At 41.5% G+C, this 13,168-nt stretch overlaps 1 protein-coding gene across 1 annotated transcript in view; it reads right to left on the reverse strand.

Moving 5' to 3' along the window:
* The window catches only part of TBX19 (T-box transcription factor 19), a 51,936-nt gene that overhangs the window by 15,888 nt on the left and 22,880 nt on the right, over positions 1-13,168 (reverse strand). The window contains exons 3-6 of the mRNA XM_078156507.1: positions 10,470-10,604; positions 6,142-6,203; positions 3,324-3,385; positions 261-449 (exon numbers count right to left, since the gene is read on the reverse strand). Of these exons, the coding sequence (XP_078012633.1) occupies positions 261-449; positions 3,324-3,385; positions 6,142-6,203; positions 10,470-10,604 (448 nt within the window). The remainder of the gene's footprint in view (positions 1-260; positions 450-3,323; positions 3,386-6,141; positions 6,204-10,469; positions 10,605-13,168) is intronic.

The following is a 13,168-nucleotide window of genomic DNA, read 5'->3' on the forward strand; positions in this document are numbered from 1 at the left end:
GACATCAGTCAGCCTGGAGCAAGGCTGTTCACAATTAAGAAAAGATAAACAATAGACATTTCTCCAAATATTGTGAGCAAAACTATAGGGATTTTTTTTTCAGAACAATCATATCTGATTAAATATATATGTGTATTTTTTTTTGCTGAAAAAAATAGCAGATGGGAGTGAGGGACAAAGCTGCTAACTTCAGTCTTCCTTCATACTGCATGTTTGTTTCACCCCCATTGCCCATGGGCATCATTAGCAGAGTCACACACCTGTAGAAGAATGGTTTCTATGCATGTAGGGAGGAGGGTAGGGAGCTGCCCTGCGTCCGTGGAGACCAGAGTAGTGCTCACAGCCATGGTGGGAGTGGGGAGAGGCCAAAGGCAGAGGAGCAGGGTACTGGTAGTTGGAGTTCCCTGATGTGCACATGGCATCTGGATTAGAAATGAGCCAACCTCCCACTGGAAGAAACAGAGAAAGAAGACAAAAATGTTCCAGCCCCCAAATTAGATGGCAAGTTATATAATAATTCAATTCAGCACACACTTATTTGGGGGAGGAGAGAGAAGGGAGAGCTGGGAGGATGGGGTATGTACTGTGTTCAGAGGGCTGTATCTCTCCCATTGCACAGTTAGGTGAACAGGGTCCCTTGTCTTCATGTAGCTCACAAGTTACATTTATGATCATATGTTTCTCTGTGTCCATTATTCAGTTCCACCACCCCCTTTTTTTGCTAATAAAGTCAGCTCGTGTGAGAATAGCCCAATGCTCTTCATCCACCCTCCACACCAAATCTGAAGGACTCCCTAGGACCAGTCCTAGGCAATTAAAATATCAATGTCATTTTGCAAGTGTCATAATTATAATAAAAATTGTAATGAAATGTAATAAAAATGTTGAGCCACCTCTGACTTGAGCCAAGCAAACCACATAAAACACTCGGCTCCCTATGAGAAACTTGGGAGACATCCATGTTAAATGCTTTACTGAGATCAGTGAAACACAGATAAGTTTGATGTTTCTGCACAGTGGGTAGGACTTTCATGTGGGCTACAACATATGCAAGGTTGTGTGTGTGTGTGTGTGTGTGTGCGTAATATATTAATATATCATCTCTTTAGAAAATATCTATCTCTGGAGATGCCTTTTAAACTGTACTGTCACTTCTGGGGGAATATTACAGCTATAATTAAATAGCCACTGTGGCATAGGGCAGAAAATGAAGAAAGCTACAACTGTTGTGAAATGATCCAACTATTTTGGAGAGCAATTTGGAAGTATGCCCAAAGGGCTATAAAAATGTGCATACCCTTTGACCCAGCAATAGCACTTCTAGGGCTATATCCCAGAGAGATCATACAAATGAGAAAAGGACCTACGTATACAAGAATATTTATAGCAGCTCTTTCTGCGGTGGCAAAGAATTGGAAATTGAAAGGATGTCCATCAATTGGGGAATGGCTGAACAAGTTGTGGCATATGAATGTAATAGAATACTATTGTGCTATAAGAAATGATGAACAGGTAGACTTCAGATAAACCTGGAAAGACTTGTATGGACTGATGCTAAGTGGAGTGAGCAGAACCAGGAGAATGCTGTACGCAGTAACAGCCACAGTGTGCAATGATTAATATTGATAAACTTAACCCTTCTCAGCAATACAAGGATCAAAGACATCTCCAAAGGCCTCATGATAGAAAATGCTCTCCATGAAGAAGAAAGAACTGTGGGGTTTGAATGCAGATTGAAGCATACTATTTGCTATTTTTTTCTTCTGTTGTGTTTTGTTTTCTCCTCCTGTTAGTTCTAATTCTTCCTTACAACATCACTAATGTGAAAGTGTTTAATAGGAATGTATATGTATAGCCTATATTAGATTGCATGCCATCTTGGGGAGAAAAATTTTAAACTCAAAAGCATACAGAAGTGATTGTTGATAAATCAAAATAAATTAATTTTAAAAAAAGAAATCCACAACTGTGTTCACCCAAATGATCTCCTAGAATGCACTTCCTTCTTCATTTCTGCTTGTTGAAATCCTGCCCTTCCTTTAAGACCCAGCCTTGGTGCCACTTCCTCCATGAAGTCTTCTTTGATATTTCCCACCTGCCCACTCCCCAGATGAAAATATCAGCTTTCTCCCTAGTTTTTTCCTGGAGTTATACCTGGATCTTTCCCTCTGCCCCTATCACATTCTACCTTGTATCATATTTATTTGTGTATTTAATGCATTGTTTCAGCAAAGTGCTTTCCTCTATATTTTTGTAATAACCTGTCACAAAAGACAAGGGTCTAGAGGGTCTAGAAGAGTAATAAAGTTCTGGTGACAAAAAAGGGATGAAGCAGGAATCTCTGAATCTCCTGGGCATCCTCAATCCAGAAATGGAAGTGTTAGGACTAAAAAGGGAAAACCCTCGGGGATGCAGCACAGAGAGGGAGTTTTCAGTGTGAAGTCTTGTGACCCCAGGCTCCGAGACAACAACAGGAGGGAAATCAAAGGCATCAGAGAGAATTTCCAATGACCCTGGGACTTAGGGATTTTCCTGTCAATCATGCAGGAAGTGGCTGTTGTCATTACAGACACTGGGACCAGGCATGCCTTCCACTACCTGGTGAGATTTTTCCTTTTCCCTTCTCTGTGACTTTGATATCTGGTGGTGAAATGGGAAGATGTGGAGGGGTGAGAGGGTGGAGTGGGCCAGAATGCTAGGAAGCAGAGCAAGAGCATCTTTAGGTAAGTACTCTGCCCTTCCTCATGGATTAACCAGAAAGCCAGATTTGGGTCCTGGGTTCAGGACTAGTGTTGAAATAGTAAAAACAGAGAAAGCAGAAGGGACCCTCTAGAAAGCACTTCAGAGACTCTTAATCCAACACCATGTAAATCTTTAGAGTCAAGGGGCTCTTACTTTTACCTGGAGTCTGCAAACTTTTTTTTAAATATTTTGATAACTACATTCCAATGTGGTTTCCTTTGTAATGCAATGTATCTGATTTTATGCATTTAAAAATCTTGCTCGGAAGAGGGGTTCATAGGCTTCTCTGGACAGGGTCCATCACACAAAGAAGGTTAAGAATCCCACTTTAAACAGTCATATTGTCAGGTTTTCCCATGTAAGTAATTTTTGCTCCCAGACCCTGATTAATATTCAAGATGACAAAACTCTGAACATCACTAGGAGTTTTGCAAAAGGTATAAATTTCCATTGAGCTGGCAAAATACCAATCTGGGCCCTGTTGGAAGGTTTCACTTTATCTTAATTAATCAAACCAAGTTATTGGAGAATTCCTCTAGGATACTCTTACCTATGATTTGCAAACATTCAATGAAACTTACAGTGGGAGTACGTAACATGCTGGCTCTCTGAGATAACTTCTGGAGCATCTTTTGGGTGGTTTCTGAAAGAAGAAATAGAGCAATGTCTGATTTCCTCATTCTTCAGGACACTTCCTAAAAGAACTCATGGCACGCCTTGCCCCCCACCCTTTACCAATAAGCCAAACATTCCTTCTCCTAGGTTCTACTATCCCATTTACCCCAACCAGGGCACTTGTTTGAGATTTTATATCTGAAATAGAGCACATGCAACTATCAGTTATCCACTGACACTTTCATATAAACTGTTCCAAGCCCAGGGTTCCATAGTCCTCTATTGTAAGAATTCTCGGTAGAACAGAGAGGATCTCAGAAACTCTTTTTTTAGGCAATTGGGGTTAAGTGACTTGCCCAGGGTCACACAGCTAGTAAGTGTCAAGTGTTTGGTCTGAGGCCAGATTTGAACTCAGGTCCTACTGACTTCAGGGACGGTTCTCTATCCACTGTGCCACCTACCTGCCTCAAAACTTTTAATCTTTTTTTTTTTGGCTAGGCAATGGGGTTAAGTGACTTGCCCAGGGTCACACAGCTATAGTAAGTGTTATATGTCTGAGACTGTGTTTGAACTCAGGTCCTCCTGAATGAAGGGCCAGTGCTCTATGCACTGCACCACCTAGCTGCCCCTTCTCAGAAACTTTTGTCAATATGTATCTGTTGCTAACCTTATAACAAAATGACAACATTTTTCAAATTATTTGGTGTTTCTGTGCCCAAGACCCCAGGCAGTTTGCAACCCAGTCCAGCACAAAGATATACAAGAAAAAAAAATCACTCAATAGCATGTGACCTCCCTGAAGCTTGACTGCCATGCCCACCTAGCCCTCCAGTCATAATAATCCAAACTGGGGCAGCTAGGTGGTGCAGTGGATAGAGCTCTGGCCTTGGAGTCAGGAGGATCTGAGTTCAAATGCGGCCTCAGACACGTGATACTTACTAGCTGTATGACCCTGAGAAAGTCACTTAATCCTGACTGCCTCAACAAAAAGCAAAAAAGAAAAGGAAAAAAAAAGGAAAAAATAATAATAATCCAAACTGCAACTATGGTTAAAAAAGGGGCACAGGGGGGCAGTTGAGGAACACCAGCCCAGAGGTTCCAGATCTCACTGCAGTTGTTTAGTGTCTATAGGCACCCACAAAATGAGGAGCACCTCATTTCCTTCTTCAAAAACTTTCAAGGGCTCCGTATTGCCTGTAAGACAACATATAAATTCCTTTTCTCCAACCTCTTTTCACATTATTCCTCATTGCCAAAATCTCGAAGCCAGCCAAAGTGAACTACTGCACCCTAAACTCATTATATAATCTGTCTCCATCCATTCCCAAAGGTATTTGCCGAGCATCACCTAGAGAAATCCTTTCCTTTTCGACAATGTGGCGTTCAGGTGCTACCCCCTCCATGAATGCAATCTTCATCTCTTCAAGCTAAAAATGATCTCCCCTTCATTTTGCCTAGGGTTTTTGGTCTTAATTTCTCTTTTGCCCTTGTCAATTCTATCTCACACCATACGTCCCTAACACAGCACCATGTAATTTTCTTTTTCTTTTTTTTCCCTTTTTTTCCTTCTTTTTTTCTTTTACACAGTGTCTAGCACAGTGCCCTGGACGAGGAATGAAGGATAGACTTTGCAAAGAGATGGACTTAGGTTTGATGTTGATAGAGGGGAGAAGTCTTAACAATTGGAGCTGTCCAAAAACAGAATGTGCTGTCTTGGGTAGCAGTGTGTCCCCCTTATTGGAGGTCTTCAGACAGAGGCTGGATAGTTACTTGCTGAGTATATCATAGGAGAGAATCTCGCCGGACCCCCCACACACATTGTTTGGCTATTGTAAAGTCCTTGAAGGCAGAGATTGGCTTACTTTTGTCTTTGTAACTTCAGCACCAAACACTGTGGCTGGCACATAGTAGGAACTTAATGGACATTTGTTGATTCATTAAATTCCACCCCCATTCACTCACCTCACCCCACACCCCTCCACACACACACCCACACACACACACACACACACACACACACACACACACACACACACACACACACACTGTAGCCTCAGGAAGAGCATAATTTTCCTACATTGTTTTCTACAGAATGTTAAAGAAAGACAGAGGTAGAATGATACACTCACAGTGGAAAAATTAGCATTCAGACCCAGAGGTTTATTCAAGCTTTCTGTCTAATTAACATAGGCTTCATCGAATCATACCACTTTTAGAACTGGAAGAGAAAATCCAATTAACAAACTCCCTTATTTTATAGATGAAGAAACCAAGGCCCAAAGAAGTTATGTCATCTGCCCAATGTCATACAGCAGAAGAGGGTCTCTGAGTTCATTCTGAGTCTTGGTGTTTATTCTACTACATTGTGCTATCTCCCGTTACCCAAGTTTCCTAGGCAATTGATGCAAATTAGGACTAATTGAGTAAAAACTGAGTTAAAAAATCTGAATTATATACTATTTTTAATGTATTTTTACCACTGTCAAACACCTACTTGGGTATTCAAATGGGACTAACAAAGTATTTCCAAGTAGAAGTCTTAATAGCCTCTCATTAAGGCAAAAATTAAAAAATCTGTAATTACCATATCAGTAATTTATATGTAAATGAGGGCTTCAAAGTACTTGCAAGATAGTTCATCCTCTTAAACAACATTGACATCTAGCTAGCTTAGCAAGCCCTTTCTTAGGTGGTATCAAGACGCTCTTGGTCAAAATAGTCATCGATTCTACGTTGGTGGAATTTAAACATGAGATTTCCTTGTAATCACAGACATCTACTCACCGTTCCTTGGCATCCAAGAAGGCTTTGGCAAATGGGTTGTACTTGATTTTGAGAGCAGTTATCTTGGATTTGCAAAAACAACTAGCATTAGTGGAGATAATGATAATAATAAATGCACATGTAGCACTAATTATGCAGCATTATTTGCTTTACAATAATTACCACATTTGATCTTCACAACAACCCTGGAAGATAGGTGTTATTCTTTTCCCCATTTTACAGTTGAGAAGGCTTCAGAAATTAAGGGACTTGCTCAAGGTTACACAGCTAGTAAGTGTCTAAGGTTAAATTTGAACTCAGGTCTTCTTAACTCCAGACCCTGGGCTGTATTCACCAGCTGCCTATGCTAAGGCACAGACCAGGTTCTATACTCACTCTTCTGAACTACTATGAAACTGTTTCAACTTCCTCCCTTACCAAATACCTTCTCTCTAACCTGCATAGGATCCTGACCACATCCACAATGTTTGGAAAAGGTCATCCTAATGGATGACATGCAGAAAATTACAACTAATACTAAATATTATAAATATAATATAAATACTAAATATTATAAATACTAAAGGATGAGGCACCAGGGAACAAAGCCTGGGCTCTGATTCTTTATGCCCCAGCTGAAATACACTAAGAGTAAGACTGCCCTGTAAAAAGTCACTTACCTATTCATTTAGGCAACTGATACCCAGCAAAGCAAAGATAATACCAACTTCCTTCATTTTGTACTGGAGGGGAACAGGTTTGTTTTGAAAACTTGGAGAAATAAACCTTTTTTGTACTGATTTTCTATAAGCCTACATTAAGTAATTGGGCAAAGGATACACTTCCTTCCATTGACCTGTCTCACCAACTGAGAGTTTGTGGTCATGCTAGTGCCCTGCCTGTACTTTTCCAAGGACCCCACTGGCAGGTGTACCCTACTCCCGGTACTGCCCAGTCTGGAGCTCCGATTGCCAGAGTAAGGAAGAGAGGGAGAAGGGACTCATCTTAATGGGTAGGCCAATCATGTACTTGTGTTCAGAACCAGAGATCTTTAGTTCTAGGTGGACCCTTAGAGATCAGTCAGTCCAATTTCCTCATTTTACAAATGATAAAGCCAAGTGAAAAGTCAAGTGACTTATCCAAAATCAGCATAGTGTGGGGCAAAAAGCTCTGGATTTAGTGTCAGAGAACCTGGCTTCTTATCCCAGTTCTGCCCCTTAATATCCGTATGATCTTGGGCAGTTCAATTCCCTTTTCTGGACCTCCATTTCCTCATCTGTAAAAGCAGAAGGTCAGACTTGACCAGCAGCTCTCACATTTTTTTGGCCTCTGGACCCTCTTCCACCTATAAAAATTATTGAGGATCCTCCCCCAAGAAGCTTGTATCTGTTGATATTTACCATATTAGAAATGAAAAACTTTTTATATTATTTTGGAAAGAGTTTTGACCTTGCAGTGCCTCTGACAGGGTATTGGGGACCCTTGGGCAACTCCAGACTACACTTTGAAAACTGCTAGACTAGATAATTTCTAAGGAACTTCTACTTCTAAATCTATGATCCCATGAGAGTTCACACAGATGGTTAATGACAGAGACAAGATTGGAATCCTCACTTCCTGCTCTTAGTAAGTAGGACCCACAAAATCAGGAAACCCCAAGGAAGGGCAGATAGAAATATACATACATTCACTTTCGAAGTCCTTCTATAGAATGTATATGAGAAGAGAGGGGGCGGTATCACACTACACAGCTCCTGGCTCACCAGCCCAGAACAAAGAACTTAGTCGATGCTGTAAACTAAAGGCATTTGTGATGCTGCTGACCTGAGGTTTTGGCTCTAAAGTGACTCCTAATCGTGACCTTAGTGGTATAAGGAGGAGAAGTACTGGCAGGTGAGACTGGCAAACACAACAGAGAAAAGAGAATGGCTTGACTTCCTAATTTTCTGAATACATTTGAATTCCAGGAGAGAAAGAAAGAAAAGAAAGAAAGAAAGAAAGAAAGAAAGAAAGAAAGAAAGAAAGAAAGAAAGAAAGAAAGAAAGAAAGAAAGAAAGAAAGAAAAAAGAAAGAAAGAAGAAAGAAAGAAAGGAAGGAAGGAAGGAAGGAAGGAAGGAAGGAAGGAAGGAAGGAAGGAAGGAAGAAGGAAGGAAGGAAGGAAGGAAGGAAGGGAGGGAGGGAGGGAGGAGGGAGGGAGGGAGGAAGGGAGGGAGGGAGGGAGGAGGGAGGAAGGAGGAAGGAAGGAAGGGAGGAAGGGAGGAAGGGAGGAGGGAGGGAGGAAGGAAGGAAGGAAGGAAGGAAGGAAGGAAGGAAGGAAGGAAGGAAGGAAGGAAGGAAGGAGGGAAGGGAGGGAGGGAGGAAGGAAGGAAGGGAGGGAGGGAGGGAGGGAGGCAGGAAGGGAAGGGAGGGAGGGAGGCAGGAGGGAAGGGAGGGAGGGAGAGAGGAAGGGAGGGAGGGAGGGAGAGGAGGGAGGGAGGGAGGAAGGAAGGGAGGAAGGGAGGGAGGAGGAAGGAAGAGAGGAAGGAAGGAAGGAAGGAAGGAAGGAAGGAAGAAGGAAGGAAGGAAGGAAGGAAGGAAGGAAGGAAGGAAGGAAGGAAGGAAGGAAGGAAGGAAGGAAGGAAGGAAGGAGGGAAGGAAGGAGGGAAGGAGGGAGGGAAGGAAGGAAGGGAGGGAGGGAGGAAGGGAGGGAGGAGGAAGGAGAGGGAGGGAGGAAGGAGGGAGGGAGGAGGAGGAAGGGAGGAGGAGGAAGGAAGAAGGAAGGGAGGAAGGGAGGAAGGAAGGAAGGAAGGAAGGAAGGAAGGAAGAAGGAAGGAAGGAAGGAAGAAGGAAGAAGGAAGGAAGAAGGAAGGAAGGAAGGAAGGAAGGAAGGAAGGAAGGAAGGAAGGAAGGAAGGAAGAAGGAAGGAAGGAAGGAGGGAAGGAGGGAGGGAAGGAAGGAAGTCTTGCTCCCCATCTGGGCTTGGGAATGAACAGTGACAGAAAACAGCTGGGTGGTATAGATAGAGCTAATAGACTCTGCCTGGGGAACTAGATCATTACTTTTTATTATTCACTCACTGAGGTATACGATTATACAAACTATTTTCGATAACAATAACCCATTACCTAAAATACCTCCAGAGTTAGAGAGCTGTGAGCACTGAGCACTTGTTTTGGTAGTCCTTCATTTTCCTTTTACCTCCTGATGATTTGTATTGGGGGTGGGGGAGAGCGGGTAGATAAATGTCGCTGCTTCCAGCTCAGCAATTGCTCTGGGTTTTGACAAGTAGAGAAGTGATTAGATACTGGAGTGAAAAACGCCCAGACAGGGATAGCTGCTGTGAGGATAAGAGATGAGCACTAGCAGGACATTGAACAATGACAACAGGGACCATGTTGCTTTCAAACCTTGCATCGTGACAAACATAGGCCAGGCCTCTACACCAGAGATTCTTAATCTGGAAGCTGTGAATTTGTTTTGCTAGAATATTTTGATATCTACATTTCAATATAATTGGTTTACTTTGTAATCCTAAATATTTTATTTTTTGCATTTAAAGATATTATTCTGAGGAGAGATGAATAGTCTTTATCAGTCTGCTTCCCTTTGGCAAGCAGATCCTGGATCCTGCATCTATATCCTGGACACAAGAAAAGATTACAGACTCCTCCTCTACACTGTGTCTAACAAATGTATTGTGAATTTAACAGAGACTAGGCAGATGCCCAGGCTGGGGATGTCCTCAGGAAGCTAAAGACTTGGAAGTGACCTAGAACACGTGAGTTCTCTTAAGAAGCCCAGAAATCAAGGGCCTATCTTGAAATTAAGTAGTCACTGAACTGGAATGAGAAGCACCCACATTTAGATTCCCCATTCATTCATCTCTGCACTTATTCCCTAAGCTTCAGGGCTAGAAAATTGCTGTGCAATATGATTTACAAATATGATCGCTAATAGAGGTTGACTTTGACCAACAGATCTTTTATAAAAGGAAAAGCTTTGGATCTAGAAATATTGTAATTTTAGAAACCTGCTTACCCTGTTGATTAATGGACCTGTGATTTCCTAGGCATGAGCACTCCCTCTACTGACCCAGATCTCAAGCCTTGCATAGACAGCCAGTGTGGAAAAAAAAAAGTCATCACCTGTGGCCATTCTTCTGGTGATGAACTTTTCCTCATTTGACTAGCTGGTCCTCAAAAGAGACACATGATCTATCAACAACCTGTGCTCGAATGCTTTCCAGCTCGGTGGGATCTGCCGGACCTTACCTTTAGCTATCATAGCTTTTGTGAACATAGGGGTGCCTTTGTCTCATGATGTAGCAACACCACTAGGGGCCAACATGTAAATAAACTGAACCCACCTACCTCCTCATTCTGATAGGCGGTCACAGCTATGAACTGAGTTTCAGGAAAGGAGCAATTCATCACCATCCGGTGAGTACTGCCAACTCGAACTACATGAACCTGGGGTTCGTATTTATGCAGAGAGTTCAGCATTATCTGTCGAAGAAAAAGAGAGAGGGCCAAGAGAGATAAACAGGAAAGTAAGAGATAAAAACTAGCCTGATGCGGGCAAGGAAAGCCAGGAGGCCTTTGCCCTGTCATGTACCTCACTTCGATCACCCATACCCTTCACCAATAGCAGCTTGCCATAGCAATAGATGGAGAAGGGAATTTTCATTCAAAGCCACTGGTAGTGAAGTCTCACTTGTGCTCAGCTGCATTTCCCTCACAGTACTTTATAACTAAAATAGCCTCGCAAATAGCTGGTCTTCTCAGGCAAGTAGCAGTTTTAAGGACAGGTACAAAGAATGTTGATTTCACTTATTTTACTATACTTGCTTTCCTCACAGAAAGGGAAAGTCAGGCTCTTAATTTAGTTACTGGAAGGCAGCTAAGTGATACAGTGGATACAGCATTGGGCTTAAAGTGAGGAAGACCTGATTTCAAATCTGACCTCAGACAATTAACCTCTGTCTGCCTTAGTTTCTCCAACTATAAGATAGGGATCATAACAGCACCTAACTCACAGGGCTTTTGTGAGGCTCAAAAGAAATAATATTTGTAAAGCACTTAGCTTAGTACCTGATACACAGTAGGCAATACTATATTAGTTATTATAATTATATTATATATAATATTATATATTATAATAGCTGTTATTATTATATAAGTGATTAATAAATGTGTTTCCTTGATTAAAGGTTCACATTTATCTTGTAGCACAATTGGAAGAAAAGCACTGGAGCTGAGTCAGACTTTTACCTCCTTGAGGCTAGAGACAGCTAGGTGGTACAGTGGATAGAGTGCCAGGCCTCAATTCAGGATAAACCTAGGTTCAAATCTGGCCTCAGCTACTAGCTGCGTGACCCTAGATAAGTCATTTAACCTCTCTTTGCTTCAGTTTCCCGCATGCTAAAATGAAGATCATAATAGCACTGTGGTTGTAAGAATCAAATGAGGTAACATTTATAAAGAGCCTGGCATGCAGTAGGTGCTATATAAATGCTCATTCCCTTCCTTTGGGGTCTGCAATAGTTTCATGTTTTATCTTTTATTGGCACAATGCCTTGTACATGGTGGCTGCCTAATGTTTGTTGAGTTGAATTGATGCATACTTTATCAACATTGAACATTATTATTAAAGCTTGACCCACTATACCTATTCCTTATCCTTATCTGTTACACCCTGGGAAATCAGTGTTTAAGAAAATAAAATCAAAGATTCAGAGCTGGAAGGGACCTTAAAAGTCATCTAGTCTAACCTCCTTTATATGGTTACAAACAAAGGTGACTTGCCTAAAGTCACAAAGCTCATAAATAACAGATCTGGGATTTGAACCCAAGACCACTAAATCAAAATCCAGCATTTCTCTACAGTACCAGGAGGTCCTGAGAAACACTGTCTCTGTCTCTGTCTCTGTCTCTGTCTCTGTCTCTCTCTCTCTCTCTCTCTCTCTCTCTCTCTCTCACACACACACACACACACACACACACACACACACACACACACACACACACACACCACACATATATTTTTGGTGGTCAGGAAACTGTAATGGAGCTGAAGGAAAACAGTATACTACAATGGGAGTTAGGAGACCTAGATATAAGTCTGACCTCTGCCACTTATTGGCTCAATACCTTTAGCAAAGCAATTAACCCCCCTGAACCTCATTTTCCCACATTTGTAAAGTGTGTGGGGAAGAGGGGAAGAGTTGAACTAGACTGAATTGAATTGGATTCAACAAACATCTATTAATCTCTTTTTTAAATTATTTAATTTTTTTACTTTTTAATTTATTTTTAAATAATATTTTTTCTCAATTACATATAAAAATATTTTTAACATTCTCTGGGCTTTAAGTTTTGAGTTCCAAATTCTATCCTTCCCTCCCGCCTTGAGATGGTAGGCAATCTGATATAGGTTATATACATACAATCATATAAAACATTTCCATATTAGATATTTTGTGCAAGAAAGCTCAAACAAAAGAAAGGTTATTAATCTCTTGGTTATTGATCTCTTTGAGGTAAGCACTGATCCAAATGATGTGGAAATGAAGACAAAAAAATAGTATTCTCCAACCTGTAGGAGAGAGCTTACTTTCTATTGAAGGTGAAAGGGAATAAAAGATACAATTAAAAGGAATTTGAGGAGAAAGAGGATGCTAACAACTAGGATGGCTTTCCTCTTGAAAAAGAAGAACCATAACTTGAACAGGGCAACTGGGACTCTGTCCCAGGGTACCAAAATTTAGAAGGTGCTGATAGAACTTGTGCTCCTTTTAGCAGGTAGAAACTACTGAGTTTAGTACCTGGTGAATAAGAATAATCCATTAAAATAGATAGCTTCCAGATGGTAGCTTCCTCTTCTTCCCAACACGATAACCATACTGCTTCCTCCTCCGCTCCCAGTCAACCTCCAGAGGTGGCCTCAAAGTACCTCAGGATCTCTGCCCACAGGGTAGGTAGCCTACTCCCTCAGACTCTTTCTATGTCTCCCCCTTGCATGCATATACACAAGTACATATATGTGTACATACATACCTGCCCACTGCCTT

This window comes from Phascolarctos cinereus, unplaced genomic scaffold (assembly GCF_003287225.1).
Source record: "Phascolarctos cinereus isolate Bilbo 61053 unplaced genomic scaffold, phaCin_HiC Scaffold_5;HRSCAF=322, whole genome shotgun sequence".
NCBI lineage: Eukaryota > Metazoa > Chordata > Mammalia > Diprotodontia > Phascolarctidae > Phascolarctos > Phascolarctos cinereus.